Raw genomic sequence first — 17,436 nt, 5'->3', positions numbered from 1 at the left:
GATTTCTTATTTACCGCTTAGACTCACCTATTTCTTTATGTCATTCGAGGGATATATTTTCCCCACTTTTGACCGTTTTATTTGTATGGACCCTTGTTTTTATTTCCGCTTTTCCTTCTGTCGAATGTTAGTGACTCCCGCATGCTAAACTCTATCTATTAAATAAAAGTTTTAAAAACTTCACATTTTTCGCATATATTTAGTAGTTTACTTTCCGCTTTATCGCGGGGTGTCACAGTTGGTATCAGAGCCTTTGTAGCTCCCGACGCACACACGTGTACCCCAAACTTAAATTTTGAAGTTGACCTTGAAATAATGAATAAGAGATGGGTAGAACTAAGGACCTAAGTTGGTAGTCTTCTTGTGTATGCTATTTGTTAAGTACTAACTCGTTTGATTCTCTTTGGTGCTTTAAGAAGATGGTGCGACCAAACGATGTGGATAATACTATCTTGCAAGCTCTTACCCAAATTCTTCAAAATCAGCAAAATGTCAATGTTCAAGGCCGTCCTGCTCAACAAGCGGTAGATCATCAAGGAAGTTTTGCTTGGATTGCAAGTCAACTAGCAAGAAACAAGGCTAAGACCTATGGTGGTGAAGTGGATCCTATTGAGCTTTCCGAGTGGTTTCGTGACATGGAAAAAAATTTCTCTCTTTATGATGTCCAAGATCGAGACAAAGTGAAGCTTGCCTCTCATTTCCTTGTGAAGGAGGCCGATAGGTGGTGGACTATTACCGGGCCTTCCGTCACTCAAGACCCCACCTTTGATTGGAACCGTTTCAAGACTCTTGTGGAAACTCGTTTCTACCCTAAGGAACTCAAGCAACAAAAATTGAAGGAGTTCATTGATTTCAAGCAAGGAGGCCTATCCGTTCAAGCTTTCACCGACAAGTTCAATGATCTTGCTCACTATGCCCCTAAGTTTGTGAAAGATGAAGATGAGCGTGTCTACTTCTACCGAAGCAAGTTGAATCCTAAGTTGGAAAGTATGGTGAGAAGAGACTCCACAACCTTTGTGGCGGTATATGATGATGCTCTTTGGGCTGAAAATTCCTTGAAGGCTATTGATAATGATGCCAAGTCTCGTTCCCACTCTACTTCTTACCGTCCTAACTTTCATGGCAAGAGACCCTTTGTGCCTTCTCCTTCACCAAACAATCTTAACAAGAGGTTTGTACCAAGAGCACAAGAACCAAGAGTGCAAGAACCAAGGAGGCAAGAGCCTAGTGGACAAGTTTCCCAATCAAGCAACAACAACCTCAACTTGGAGAAAGCTCGCAAGTGCTTCAATTGTAAGCAAGCCTTACACCCCGGAGTTGGATGCTACAATCGACCTTTGACTTGCTATCATTGTAAGAAGCCCGGTCACCGCTACAATGATTGCCCCGATAGGAAGACTTCTACTACTTCTTCTTCCACCCAAGCTCCTAAAGCAAAGCCAAGAGGAACCATCTTTGTCATGAGTCGTGCCGAAGCCTCCGCTCATCCCGACATCATTACGGGTATGTTCTCAATTCTCGATCAACCATGCCTTATTCTTTTTGATACCGGCGCATCTTTATCTTTTATTTATTCCAAGTTTTCGTAAAAGTTAGCTCTTGAGCCCATACCTAGTGAGGATACCCCTATATCCTTACCTTCCGGAGAAATCATTTCATGCTCCTATTCCTTTCCCGATGTCCCTATCATAATTTCGGGAAATCTTTTCCCCGCTAACCTACTTCGTTTTCCCCTTGAGGAATTCGATGTGATTTTGGGTATGAATTGGTTGTCCAAGTATGATGAAGATTCGAGTGTAGAGATCAAAAGATTCGCCTCAAAAGTCCGCTAGGAACCCGTGTTTCCTATAAAGGGATTCGTTCTCAAGAAGGTGTGAAGTTGATTTCCGCGTTGAAGTTGATGAGTATGGAGAAGAAAGGTCACCAAGTCTTTTTATGTGTGGTGACTTCTACTTCTCCTTCTTTGCCGAAGCTTGAAGAAGTGCCCGTGGTGTGTGAGTTCGCCGATGTTTTTCCCGAGGAGTTGCCCGGGATACCTCCCGAGCGTGATGTTGAATTTTCTATCGACCTTGTGCCCGGAACCGGACCGATTGCAAAAGCTCCTTACCGTATGGCGCCAACCGAACTTAAAGAGTTAAGGAAGCAACTTGATGAGATGATTGAGAAAGGATTTATTCGACCTAGTGCCTCACCTTGGAGTGCTCCCGTTCTCTTTGTAAAGAAGAAAGATGGATCCATGAGACTTTGTATCGATTATCGTGAGCTCAACCGTGTCACTATCAAGAACAAGTACCTTCTACCAAGGATTGAAGATTTGTTCGATCAACTCAAAGGTGCCTCTACGTTCTCCAAGATTGATCTAAGATCCGGTTATCATCAAATTCCCGTTCGTGATTCCGATATTCCAAAAACTGCCTTTAGCACGAGATATGGACATTTCGAGTTTAAGGTGATGCCTTTCGATTTAACCAATGCCCCCGCAATCTTCATGGACCAAATGAACCGAACTTTTAGTGAGTTCTTGGACAAGTGTGTTGTGGTCTTCATCGACGATATTCTCATCTTTTCTAAATCCGAGGAAGAGCATGCCGATCATCTTCGTACTATCTTAGAGATTCTTCGTCGTCAAAAGTGGTTTGCCAAGTTTTCCAAGTGTGAATTTTGGTTGTCTAAGGTGTCATTTATTGGTCATGTGATATCTAAGGAAGGTGTTATGGTGAATCCTTCGAAGATTGAAGCCGTGATGGAATGGAAGAGCCCGACCAATGTTGGTGAGATCCGTAGTTTCTTGGGTTTGGCGGGTTATTACCGTCGCTTTGTAAAGGACTGTTCTAAGCTTGCTAGACCGATGACTCAACTTTTGAAGAAAGAGACCAAATTCTTGTGGACCGAAGCTTGTGAAGTAGCGTTTCAAGAGTTGAAGAGAAGATTGACTACCGCTCCCGTGTTGACCTTACCCGAGGATGGACTGGACTTTGATGTGTTTTGTGATGCTTCTAAGATGGGTTTAGGTTGTGTTCTCATGCAAAATAAGAAGGTTGTTGCTTATGCTTCGCGACAATTAAGAGTTCATGAAGTGAACTACCCTACTCACGATCTTGAGTTAGCCGCCGTTGTTCATGCCTTAAAGATGTGGAGACACTACCTCATTGGAGTTCATTGCCGTATCTACACCGATCATAAGAGTTTGAGGTATATTTTCACCCAAAAGGAGTTGAATATGAGACAACGCCGTTGGTTGGAATTAGTGAATGACTATGATTTGGAGTTGTTATATCACGAAGGAAAGGCAAATGTGGTTGCCGATGCTCTTAGTATAAAGTCAATTCACTCCTTGAGTGCCATCCGTGTGCTTCCTGATGATCTTTGTGCCGAGTTTCGTAAGTTAAGTTTGCAAATAGTGGAAAGTGGCTTTGATTACCTTGGTGCTATGGTTGCCGAACCCGTTATTCTTCGTGAAATCCGTGATAACCTTGTTGATGATGCTACTTTCAAAAGATTCCAAGCCAAGCTTCTTGAAGGGAAAGCTAAAGATTGTGAGATGGATGCTAGTGGATATCTCCGTTACCAAAGCCGCATGTATGTCCCCGATGCCAGTAACTTGAGAAAGAGAGTTCTTGATGAAGCCCATCTATCCCCTTATTCGATCCACCCCGGAGGAGACAAGATGTATAAGGATTTGAAGCTTCAATTTTGGTGGCCTAACATGAAGAACGACATTGTGACTTATGTTGGGAAATGCCTCACTTGTCAACAAGTGAAGATTGAGCACAAGAGACCCGGAGGTTTGCTACAACCCTTGAATGTGCCTTTATGGAAATGGGAATCTGTCTCTATGGATTTTGTTATGGCCTTGCCTAAGACCTTTGGTGGAAAGGATGTCGTATGGGTGATTGTGGATAGATTGACCAAGTGTGCTAGGTTCATTCCCATTAAAGAGACTTGGAGTCTAGATAGGCTTGCTAGTGCCTATGTTGAGGAGATTGTTCGTTACCATGGTGTCCCTAAGGAGATCGTATCGGATCGTGACCCAAGATTTTGTTCGAGATTTTGGAAGGCTTTACAAGATGCTATGGGTAGTAAGTTGTTGATGAGTACCGCTTTTCATGCCGCTACCGATGGACAAACCGAAAGGACGATTCAGACCCTTGAAGATTTGTTGCGTGCTTGTGCCCTTGATTTCCATATTAGTTGGGAGAAGAGCCTATCTTTGGTGGAGTTTTCCTACAATAATAGTTACCATGCCTCTATCAAGATGGCTCCTTATGAAGCTTTATATGGAAGAAAGTGTCGTAGCCCGATTTGTTGGAATCAAGCAAGTGATGTTCGTGATCTAGGACCCGACAAGTTAGCCGAAACAATTGACCAAGTGAAGATCATCCGAGAAAGAATGAAAGCCGCCCAATATCGCCAAAAGTCTTATGCCGATGTTCGCCGTCGACCCTTGGAGTTTGAAATTGGTGATAAAGTGTTCTTGAAGGTTTCCCCTATGAAAGGAATAAAGAGATTTGGAGTTAAAGGAAAGTTGAGTCCAAAGTACATTGGACCCTATGATGTGGTGAAAAGGATTGGTGCCGTGGCTTACAAATTGGATTTGCCCCCGAGTTTGGGTAAAGTTCATGATGTGTTCCATGTGTCTCAACTTAGGAAGTATATTAGTGACCCGAGTCATGTGTTGCAAAATGATATTCCCGAGCTTGAGCCTAGTCTTTCTTTCGAAGAGAGACCGATTCGCATTTTGGATAAGAAAGACAAAAAGTTGAGGAGTAAAGTTGTCCCCTTATTGGAAGTTTTATGGAAGTGCGGTGACGTGGAAGAAGTGACTTGGGAACCGGAAGCCTCTATGCGTATCAAGTACCCGGATTTATTCTCTTCAGGTAATTTTCTTACTTCAAGTTTCGAGGACGAAACTTTTTAAAAGGAGGGGTGATTGTAACACCCGCCCTTTTCGAATAATTTTCATAAAGAAAAATAATAAGTTTACATTACTTTAACTAGTTAATTTCATTATATTAATAAAAGTAATTTAATTAAAGCTATAGGTTTTAAAGCTTACGTTATACAAAATATACGTTTTCGTCGGATAGAAATAATAATAATAATAATAACTATATTGATAATAAAATTCCGTCTTAAATTATAGTAGGTTTAAGACGAACCTCCGTCTAGCAAAGAACCGTCACATGCTCACATGTGAGGCTAAACTTATCCACTCTCGACCTATCCCGGGTCGACAACACGCCCCTCAATTTTGGCACCCAACTAATATAATAATGATAAATTTACTCTCTCACACTCTCCTCACCCAATCACAGCCCGCCAACACACCCCATTCTTTAAAAAAAAAAAAGCTACTATGTAAATGCATAGAACCCCTACCACACAAACATTTCCGCAGCTGGAAACAAAAACCAGAGCAAGCTCACAAAAAGAACCCATAAATGGCGGTCCTAAAATCCTAGATTTCTCGCTCAATTTTCGACCAAACTCAATAATTCTTGCACCATTCTTCTCCTTATCTCTTCCTTCATCTTTTAAGGGAAGAAAGGCATAGCCTTGTGGAGTTCCCGTCTCGACCCGTCTCATAAATGTGACGTTTTTAAACTAACTCGGCTCTTATTACGGTTTTTAGGTGAAGACTTCGAGGACCCCGAAGGAAACTCGTTCATAATAGACCATTCCCTTGAAGATTGAAGAAAGTTAAGGTAACGGTGATAGGTTACTCGACAAACGTCGGGAAACTCGCCTTTTCTACTCGACTTTTCTGTGTTTATAGTAAAAGTTTAAACCTTTGAATGATTTCTCGGGTATAGAAGTGTTCTTTGAAGTACATGTGGTAAACTTTCATGGTGGTCGTGTTTCACTGCTTGTTCCTTCTCTTTTAACCGGTTTCGAGTTCAGAAATAGTGTATGACTTGCTTCTTGCTGAGTAAGTTGTATGTTCATATCTGCTGGATTTTCTGAGTTCTCTTATGCTGAAGATGATGGCTTTATTTACGCCCCTTGTGTGTCTATACCGCCCTAACTTACTTGCTTGTTACGTCACGAGTCCGTTCTAAAATAAGCTGCTGGAACTCGGTTTTTGTGCTGTACATTTGACGTTTTGCTGCTGTTTTTGGGGAGGGACAAATCAGTCACTCGAAATGGTTTTGGTGCGCATTCTATTCATGTTAGGATCGTCACATGTACACTTGTTTTCCCCGTTTTAATCTCGTCTTAAAACGGAGTTGAAATGAGAGCTTTAAACCACGGCTTTAAATTGTTCCATGCTAGTTTTCGAACTCCGTTTTGAGACGAATTAATCGGTTCCTCGAATCGTTTTTCCTGTTTGTGTCCTCATGCTAATGCCGTCACATGTATATTCGATTTTTACCGCTTTGGAAAACTCGAGTTTGGACTGTCAAGTAGGGGTCTGAGTACATGAGCCGTGCATTCTTGCTTCCCTGTATGATTTCATTGAACGAAATTCTTTGCTCACCCACTTTCTTTCCTGTATGCCGTGAATGCTGATGCCATTCTTTTTTTTTTTTTTTTTTTATTCTTTTCTATTTTGTGGATATTGTTGTTGGGCTCACCAACATTTAACTCTTGGACTCAAATTATGATCACTTTTGGGCTCACTTCTCTATTTTACATGGACTCAATTTCTTGATATTTGTGGGCTCACCATTCCTAAATTTTTGGGCTCAATTTGTCACTTGTATTGGATTGTTTGCATTTCGTAAATTTCCACATGACGTAAATTATCCATTACCACCTGTTATATTTTATTTATTTTATTCAACCGACATGTATAAATATAAAATGAAATGTTTATTTTATATGTTCAAGTATGAAAAGACGATTATAAGTAATTACCTGTATGAGTCGTATTCTGGTAGAAATGCCATAGTACCATCATATATGTAATACTCCGTATTTATAAGTCTTTGGGTACTCTATCGAGTAGGCCTTACTCTGTCGAGTAAGGGTAAAAGTTGCGTTTTAGAAAAGTTTCTGACCTGTTGGGTACTCGATCGAGTAGCTAGGATACTCGATCGAGTAAGGGGGTACTCGATCGAGTACCTCTTACTCGATCGAGTAGCTAGGTTTGACGGGGGTTTTTCTCGGGTTTTGTTAATTATGCGATTAAGATATATAATCTTTCCGTCATCATTCTAAACACTTTTACAAAAACCTAATTTACTGTTAAAGAGAGAAAGCAAGTTCATTCATCTTCTTAATCGCATTGTTAGCAAATCCCGGAGTTTGGAAGGTCAGTTCTCATCGTTGGTTATACCGTTGAGATCCTTGCGTCGAGGGTAAGATCTATGTATCCTTTTTGTTGTCTTTCCTTTGATTTGGTTAAACCCTAATTTAGGGATTTGGGGGTTTTTGAGTAGTATGTGATTTGGTAGCATTTGTATGTTATATGATAGGGGGAGGTTTCGTAGAGGAAGCTTTTTGACACAATTTGTAGAGACCGTCGATAATTGTGCTTTTCGGTAGGATTTCCTACTCGTATTAGTCCCATAATGGGATATTGGTTGATGTATTGTATTTGGTTGTTTGATATAATAATTGTATTGTGATTGTGGTTGTGATCGTTGTTGATGGTTCGAGGCGTGGCCTCGGCTGAGTGGGGTCACTTGCGGGAGTGGCTTCACGCCCTAGTTTCGCCTTCTGTGGAACCCGCCACAGAAGGGATGTGCACATTAATGGACAGGGTTATCGCTCACTATGTGGAGCGGGGATTTGGTGGGTACGGCTGCGGTCCCCCACTGGCAGGGCTGGTCTAGTGGACAGTCAGTGATTGAGATGATTGGATTTGGCGTGATTGTGTGTGTGTGACAGTTAAGCTGTCTGTTTATCTTATTGTTGATATATGTTGAATTTTGTGATTAGTACTGACCCCGTTTAAATGTTTTAAAAACTGTGGTGATCCATTCAGGGGTGGTGAGCAGTTATTGAGCAGGTATGATATGACGCGTATGGGATAGCTGGGATGAGTCATCACGTGGCGTTAGAAGTCTTCATTTGTGTCGACGATGTCTAGTAGCTTTGATAGTTTTAGCAGTAGACCGTCTGAGAACCTTGTAATTCCTTTCATTACTTTTGGTTTTGAACATGTAATCACTTAATCTATAATTACATTAAAAGTACGTTTCGTTATTGTCTTATGATATTCAGTACCTCGGGCAACCGAGATGGTAGTATCCTTATACCTGAGTGGTCCTGGTAAGGCACTTGGAGTATGGGGGTGTTACAAATGGTATCAGAGCGACGATTTTGGAATCTGTAACAAATGAACATAATGAACATAGGGAGTCTAATAACATGAACCTGGTGTATGTGTAATGGGAGCCCCAGCTGATGCTAGGTTTTGGGTGAGTAGGCGCCCTCACTTCAAAATCTTGGCCCCGTGATACTTAAGCCAGTCACATGGTATGGGAACGTGGAGTCCGTGTGTATATGTGCGACGTGTATGTTAATTGTGCTGTATATGGTTTGTTGAAAGCATGTTGCATGATAGTTGGTTTACATGTTGGTTGGAATCGTTGGAAAAGTATATGAGAATGATGAATGATATGGTAGAAAAAGAAAGTAGTTCGTATATGATGATGTGTGATGAATAATGATGTTGCAGGACAAATGATTTATAATGAGGCAATCCTAATAACATGTGGTTAGGGGGTGTGATAAGATTTGTTTTCGTAGTTTTGTTTGCGTAAAGCTATATATTAAGTTCGTATAATTGTCTACTATCGTATCATATGCGCTTGTTAGATGAAGTATGTGATTGAACTAGATGAATTGATCGGAAAAGATGAAGTGGCAATTTCGTAAGGATATGAATTTCTTGATTATGAAAGTGTTTATATAATGAAGTGGATTTGTAATGTTGTTGTATTAGCAACATGGAAATAGGATTTGTAGTGTATGGGTGTGGTTTGTGTTATGAAAAGTTATGAAAATTTAAAACATGCGGGTAATACATGATTGAAAGTTGAATGTTATATGAGCATGATAGATGATAATGTTTGGCTGTTGGTAAGTAGTAACATGAAGAATAGAGATTCAACGATATGTGTTTTATATAACGAATTGGATGAAAAGCATGATGGTTGTTTATAACGTGGCACTTGATAACACGAAGTAGATTATTTTGTTGATTGTATGAGGAGTCGCGCAGATTTGAATGCGTAGTTGTAATCATAATGTTGAAATAATAATGAATGCATAGTACATTAGGGTATGTGAGATAACATTCGGGTAGTATTCACGAGTCTGCATGACGCGATCGAGTGGGTTTTATTCAATCGAGTGGGTATTTGTCGTTATTTTGACCAGAATCGTGTTTTTGGGCACTCGATCGAGTACCTCGGGCACTCGATCGAGTAAGGGGTCACTCGATCGAGTAGTCGGGCTACTCGGTCGAGTAAGTCAGAGATCAGAAGGTCTGTTTGGGTTCTGGAGTCGGGGCACTCGATCGAGCATGTTGGGCACTCGATCGAGTAGCCTCAACTCGATCGAGTAGGTTCTGGTACTCGATCGAGTGGGGTCTTGTAACACCCCCATACTCCGAGTGCCTTACCAGGACCACTCAGGTATGAAGACATCACCATCTCGGTTGCCCGAGGTATGATAATCAAATAGACAAAACAGAAACAACATTTATTATAATAGTTTAATGAATGAATACAATCCTCGAAACCAAACTGAAAGTATAATACATTATTCCAAACTAACTGTTCTCAACTGAAATATAAATAAAACTAAACTACAGCGGAAGACTCTATCGTCATGTCGTGGCCATCCCAGCTATCCCAGTATCATCTCTATACCTGCTCAATATCTGCTCACCATCCCCGAATGGATCACCGCAGGTTTACAAAACAACACCGGGGTCAGTACTAATCACACAATCAACATAGATACGATAATAAGACAAACAGACAGCTGAACTGTCACACACACACACACACACACACACACACCAACCGTCTCAATCACTGACTGTCCACTGGACCAGCCCTGCCAGTGGGGGACCGCAGCCGTTCCCACCTAAGCCCCGCTCATCGTACGAGCGATAACCCTGCTCATTAATGTGCACATCCCTTCTGTGGCGGGTTCCACAGAAGGCGAAACTAGGGCGTGAGATCACTCCCGCAAGTGACCCCACTCAGCCGAGAACGCATCTCGAGAACCATCAACAACCACAACCACAATCACAATTACAATCACAATCATCATATCAAACAACTAATTACAGCACATCACCAATATCCCATTATGGGACTAATACTGAGTAGGAAATCCTACCTGGAAAGCACAACACGCAGACGGTATCTGTTTGTCTCAAAACGCCTCTTCTATGAACTCTCCTCCTACCATACAACACATAGATACTACTATTCAATTACTATTCATAAAAACCCCCAATTCCTAAATTAGGGTTTCACTAATCTTAACAAATCATTATATAAATTACATTAAAAGCTTACCCTCGACGCAAGGAATCCAACGACACGAACTACGATGCAAACCGACCGTCTGAACTCCGGGAATTGTCAAGAACGCGATTAGGAAGAAGACAAATTGCTTTCTCTCTTAAACAGGTTTTAGGTTTTGTAAAAAGTGATTTAGAACAATGCCGAATATGTTTATATACCTTAATCGCGTAATTAACAAAACCCGAGAAAACTCCCCCGATAAACCGGACACTCGATCGAGTGCCCAACAGGTCAGAAACTATTTATCTGCGCAACTTGCCCTTACTCGACAGAGTAAGGGCTACTCGATAGAGTACCCCCAAGACTATAAATACGGAGTATTACAGTCTTCCCTCCTTAAAAAGAACTTCGTCCCCGAAGTTCAAACCACTACAAAAACAAAGGTACTCCCTCAACCTTCCCGACTCAAAAGCCAAACAAAACATGATACAAACCCAAGACAAACATCCCGACACAACATACAAAAGGTGTATAAAACTCTTAAAAACTCTCGCGATCATCTCCTACCCCCCTAAAAGAAACAAGGTTACGTCCCCGTAACCATACATACCTGATCAAAAAGGAAAGGGTAACGCTCTTTCATGATGTCCTCGGCCTCCCATGTAGCTTCCTCGGTCTCGTGGTTAGACCACAGGATCTTAAGCAAAACTGTCTCACCACTCCTAGTCTTTCTAACTTTTCGGTCTAGGATCTGCTTAGGTACCTCAAGATATGATAAAGACTCATCTAGCTCCAAGCTCTCTGCCTCTAACACATGTGACGGGTCACTCACATACTTCCGCAGCTGCGATACATGAAACACATTATGCACTCTCTCCAAAGCAGCCGGTAAAGCCAAACGATAAGCAACCTCTCCAACTTGCTCTAAGATCTCATACGGCCCTATAAACTTCTGACTTAGCTTGCCTTTCTTCCCAAATCTCATAACTCCGCGCATTGGAGACACTTTCAGAAGAACCTTGTCCCCAACTTGAAACTCTATGTCCCGACGATGTAAATCTGCATAACTCTTTTGTCGATCCGATTTGCTCTCATCCTTTCCCCGATCATCTTAATCTGTTCCACCATCTCATGTACCATCTCGGTCCTAAAACCTTTGCCTCAAAGACTATCGTCCCAACAGATTGGACTCCTACATCTCCTCCCATACAAGGCCTCAAACGGTGCCATACCAATACTAGTGTGATACTTTGTTATTGTAAGAAAATTCTATCAAGTCCAACCTCTGCTCCCGGCTACCACCAAAATCCATCACACAAGCTCGCAACATATCCTCAAGAGTCTTGATTGTTCTCTCGTCGCCCATCTCGCCGCAGGATGAAATGTACTCATCTTCAAAGCTGTTCCCAACGATTCCTGCAACTCCTTCCAAAACCTCGATATAAACCTCGCATCTCTGTCAGACACTATGTCCTTAGGGACTCCATGTAACTTAAGCACGTTCTTTCGATAGGCCATAGCCAATTGTGCCTTAGTCCATGTATCTTACATTGGAACAAAGTGAGCTGACTTGGTCAAGCGATCCACTATCACCCAAATCATGTTGTTACCTTCTCGACTCTTTGGCAAACCCACAATAAAATCCATGGAAATGGATTCCCACTTCCACTCAGGCACCTCTAAAGACTGAATCTTACCTTGTGGTCTTCTCTGTTCTCCTTTAACTCTCTGGCATGTCAAACAACGGGACACAAACTCAGCTGTCTCTTTCTTCATCCCAGGCCACCAAAACGTTTTCTTCAAATCTTTGTATAACTTGTCTCCACCCGGATGAACTGAATATGGTGTGCAATGCGCCTCTGTCATGATTGTCTTTTTTAACTCCTCATCATTAGGAACACACCACCTACCATCAAACCTCAAACTACCATCTGTATGAATAGAAAACCGGGACACTGTCCTTTTCTCTACTCCCGCTCTCCACTCAACTATCTTAGGATCCAAAGCCTGTTTACCTCGAATGTCATCATAAAACTCCATATGTACTGTCATATCACCCATGGTATCTCCTTTCTGCATCATATGAATCCCAAAGCTCGCTACCTCATCCCTCAACCTCATCAAAGATAGAGTTGTACACAAGGAATGTACACTCTTCCTACTCAAAGCATCAGCAACAACATTGGCCTTCCCTTCATGGTAGATGATTTCCATGTCATAATCGCCAATCAACTCCATCCACCTCCTCTGTCTCATGTTCAACTCCTTTTGAGTGAAGATGTACTTGAGACTCTTGTGATCGAAAAATACCTTAAAGGTCGCCCCATAAAGGTAATGTCTCCAAATCTTGAGAGCAAACACCACCGCACCCAACTCCAGATCATGAGTAGGGTAATTCTCCTCATAGGGCTTCAACTGCCTAGAAGCATAGGCAATCACTTTACCATTCTGCATCAACACACAACCTAGCCCATTCTTCGAAGCATCGGTATAAACCTCAAAATTCTCGCTCCCTTCAGGCAATGCTAAGACAGGAGCTGTGGTCAGACGCTCCTTTAATGTTTGGAATGCCGTCTCACAACTCTCATCCCAACGAAACCTGTTCTCTTTCCTCATCAGCGCTGTCATCGGTCTAGCTATCTTGGAGAAATCTTTCACGAACCGTCTGTAGTATCCAGCTAAACCCAAGAAACTCCTAACCTCAGCAACATTCTTTGGTGCCTCCCATTTTGTCACCTTTGCCTCAATCTTCGCCGGATCTCTGACTACCCCATCTTTAGATATCATATGCCCCAGAAAAGCCACTTTCTCTAACCAGAACTCACACTTGGACAGCTTAGCATACAACTCATTCTCCCTCAATGTCTGCAACACGATCCTCAAATGGTCCTCATGCTCCTCCTTAGTCTTAGAATAGACTAAGATATCATCAATAAACACCACTACAAACTGGTCCAAGAACTGTCTAAAGATCCTATTCATCAAATCCATAAACACTGCCGGCGCATTAGACAACCCAAACGGCATCACCACATACTCATAATGGCCATACCTCGACGTGAAAGCTGTCTTCGGTATGTCCACATCTCTAATCTTCACCTGATGGTACCCCGACCTCAAATCAATCTTAGAAAAGATGTTGCACCACTCAACCGATCAAACGGATCATCTATCCTTGGCAAAGGATACTTGTTCTTTATCGTCACTCGGTTCAACTCTCTGTAATCTATGCATAACCTCAAAGTTCCATCTTTCTTCTTCACAAATAGAACTGGTGCTCCCCACGGCGATACACTTGGTCTAATGTATCCCTTCTCTATCAGATCATCCAACTGCTTCCTAAGCTCCTCCATCTCCTTAGGACCCATACGATACGGTGCCTTAGAGATTGGCCCCGTCCCTGGCTTCAACTCAACGGTGAAATCTATCTCTCTCTTCGGTGGTAACCCCGGAATCTCATCAGGAAAAACGTCAAGCAAACTCTCCCACCACTGGTATCTCATCAACTGTCGGACTCTCTATCCGGTCATCTCTCACATGGCATAAGATCAAAGGACATCCCTTCCTCAGATAAGACTTCAAGGTGACAGCTGCAATCAACTTAACTTTGGGTTTGACTAGAAACCCACGATAAGACACACTTACACCCTTTGGACCTCTAAGGGACACTCTCTTTTGATGTGAGTCTATCTTAGCTTTATACTTTCCTAACCAATCCATCCCAACTATCATCTCAAAACCGTTAAAAGGAAACTCTAGCAAGTCTACGGGGAAATCAACTTGCCCAACTATCAAGGATACATCTCTAAACAACCTCCCACATGGTGAGACTCACCCGAAGGTATGAAAACTTGCTCATTAACGGACTCATAAACTCTCAAACCCAACTGTTTTACATGACTCGAAGACACAAACGACTGAGAAGCCCCCGAATCAAACAAAACAAACGTAGGAATACCATTAACAAGGAATGTACCGGTGATAACATGCGCATCTTCCTCAGCTGCCTTCTTGTCCATCATGAATAACTTGCCCTTTGGTCTTTTGCCCACCTCCCTGGACAGTACTGGCTGATGCGGTCGGCTTAGCACCCGACCCTTGATTGTTGTTGTTGTTGTTCATCGGTGTCTTCTGATAAGAATTACCGCCGTTGCGGTTGCCTCCACTCTGGTAGCTCGACCTCCCGGTTTGGCCATGATCCGCCTGGTACATTGCTCGCGAAGCTCTGTGCGGGTCTCGGAAAGATCCGGTGCACTCGTGCACTCATGTCTCTTGTGGCCTACGCCACCACATCCAAAGCAGTCACTCCCCCATTTGTTACTCACACTCCCTCGGCCTCGCCCAAAGGAAGCCCCAAAGACACTAAACCCGATCCGAAGAAAACCCCTTAGGCGATTGTGGTTGCCTTTCTTGTAATTAGATTGGCCACCACCCTCGCTCTCCGACTTCCTCTTCTCACCATCGGACCTCTCTGCGCCATCTCCACTAGTCTCTCGGCTCTCCCCGCCCTCTCATACGCTTCCTTTACATCGTAAGGACTCCCACGGGTAACTTATCCATAATTTTCGTGGTTAGCCCGCTCTCAAACCTCGAGAGCGATTCTCATCACTCAAACCCATGTCCTCGGCATATCTAGATTTCTCATTGAAGCTGCTAGTAGTACTCGGCCACCAGACATCTCGGTGATCATCTTAAACTTATCAAACTCCTCCCTCAACTTACTCCTCACATGTTAAAAGCACAAACTCCTTCCTCACGACCCCTACGAAACTCCTCCCAAGGTATAGCAGGTAACCCTTGGTTGGTATACAACTCCTTAGCACTCACCTTCACCGAATCCCACCACTTACACCAGTGCCTCCCTCGGATAAAATGCAGCTGATCCACTCTCATCTCATCGGGATGAGCGAACTAAATCTAGTATATTCTCCATCTCCCTCGACCCAACTATCAAGATGGTTAGGCTCCTCAACTCCCTTGTACTCCTTCGGGTTAAACCTCGCAATATAGAGGCTGACTTTAGCATGATCAACCTCCTTCTCCTTACTCTTATCCTTGTCCTCATTCACTCTCTTCAGGGTCTCTGTAAGAGCGTCCTGGTGTTCCAACATCTTAACGATGTCATCCGTAGTCATAACCTCAGCTCTCGCGTACAAAGCATTTCTCTTGGGCGGCATCTTGAAGCTATAGAAGAAAGGGATAAACATAAACACGCGTACTAAACCTCAAAACACGATAACGCGCTGCATAGGACCTACTCGATCGAGTATCCAAACCCACTCGATCGAGTAACGGGCTACTCGATCGAGTGCCCCCATGTACTCGATCGAGTACCCAAACTCCAGAACCAAACGGACCTTTCGATCTCTCACCCACTCGATCGAGTGTCTAGGCTACTCGATCGAGTGACCCCCTACTCGATCGAGTACCCCTAGCTACTCGATCGAGTGCCCCAAAACGCGATTACGGACTCAAAATCGCGAGAACCCACCCGATCGAGTTAGTCTCACTCGATCAAGTATCACTAATACGTAAAGGCTACCCGCATGTTACGTCATATACTAACATGTTAAACTTTATAAAACCGCATGATATCATAAATTATATGCTACGCATCTATTCTACTTATCAACAAAAATCAATTCATCATGCTATGAAAGCCACATTGTAAACACTCAACATGTTATTCCAACCATACATTACTTTTCTTTCACATGCTCAACCTCCTACTTCAACACCAAACAACCAACACACTTCATCACTTTGTTGCACAAGTTAAACAAGCACACATATGTTCGACAAACACTTTCCCCCGTGACCGGTTCAAAGTTGTAGGGCGACCCCTTGCGACTTTAGGACGTCTCCCAAGCCTTTGCACTAGCTCCTACAACTTTTACCCCGGGTTCTTTTTAATTGACCCTCTATGTTCATTAAGTTCATTGGTTACAGGTTTCAGGATCGTCGCTCTGATACCATTTGTAACACCCCCATACTCCGAGTGCCTTACCAGGACCACTCAGGTATGAAGACATCACCATCTCGGTTGCCCGAGGTATGATAATCAAATAGACAAAACAGAAACAACATTTATTATAATAGTTTAATGAATGAATACAATCCTCGAAACCAAACTGAAAGTATAATACATTATTCCAAACTAACTGTTCTCAACTGAAATATAAATAAAACTAAACTACAGCGGAAGACTCTATCGTCATGTCGTGGCCATCCCAGCTATCCCAGTATCATCTCTATACCTGCTCAATATCTGCTCACCATCCCCGAATGGATCACCGCAGGTTTACAAAACAACACCGGGGTCAGTACTAATCACACAATCAACATAGATACGATAATAAGACAAACAGACAGCTGAACTGTCACACACACACACACACACACACCAACCAACCGTCTCAATCACCGATCGTCCGTCCCTTTGGACCAGCCACTGCGATGGGGGACCGCGGCCGTTCCCACCTAAGCCCCGCTCATCGTACGGCGATAACCCGCTCATTAATGTGCACATCCCTTCTGTGGCGGGTTCCACAGAAGGCGAAACTAGGGCGTGAGATCACTCCCGCAAGTGACCCCACTCAGCCGAGAACGCATCTCGAGAACCATCAACAACCACAACCACAATCACAATTACAATCACAATCATCATATCAAACAACTAATTACAGCACATCACCAATATCCCATTATGGGACTAATACTGAGTAGGAAATCCTACCTGGAAAGCACAACACGCAGACGGTATCTACAGCTGTCTCAAAACGCCTCTTCTATGAACTCTCCTCCTACCATACAACACATAGATACTACTATTCAATTACTATTCATAAAAACCCCCAATTCCTAAATTAGGGTTTCACTAATCTTAACAAATCATTATATAAATTACATTAAAAGCTTACCCTCGACGCAAGGAATCCAACGACACGAACTACGATGCAAAAACCGATCGAACTCGAACTCGGGAATTGTCAAGAACGCGATT

At 42.8% G+C, this 17,436-nt stretch overlaps 1 protein-coding gene across 1 annotated transcript; it reads left to right on the top strand.

Annotated features, from left to right (window-relative positions):
- The first annotated feature begins 635 nt into the window (after nt 1-635).
- On the top strand, nt 636-4,659 carry LOC141630237 (uncharacterized). Its single transcript, XM_074443088.1, has 5 exons — nt 636-1,503; nt 3,285-3,613; nt 3,713-4,086; nt 4,192-4,558; nt 4,648-4,659. The coding sequence occupies exons 1-5, from the start codon at nt 636-638 to the stop codon at nt 4,657-4,659; spliced, it is 1,950 nt and encodes a 649-aa protein (XP_074299189.1).
- Nucleotides 4,660-17,436: the final 12,777 nt, after the last annotated feature.

Source organism: Silene latifolia, chromosome Y, assembly GCF_048544455.1.
Source record: "Silene latifolia isolate original U9 population chromosome Y, ASM4854445v1, whole genome shotgun sequence".
NCBI classification, from domain to species: Eukaryota; Viridiplantae; Streptophyta; class Magnoliopsida; order Caryophyllales; family Caryophyllaceae; genus Silene; species Silene latifolia.
The sequence above is the reverse complement of the archived record's forward strand: the minus strand, read 5'-3'. Positions and strand labels throughout refer to the sequence as shown.

Bases quoted from the DNA above. Each gene is read 5' to 3' on its own strand.
- LOC141630237 (XM_074443088.1), top strand. From the start codon at position 636: ATGGAAAAAAATTTCTCTCTTTATGATGTCCAAGATCGAGACAAAGTG. The intron at 1,504-3,284 runs GTATGTTCTCAA...TATATCACGAAG, and splicing joins TCATCCCGACATCATTACGG to GAAAGGCAAATGTGGTTGCC. The intron at 4,087-4,191 runs GTTGATGAGTAC...TTTCCATATTAG, and splicing joins GATGCTATGGGTAGTAAGTT to TTGGGAGAAGAGCCTATCTT.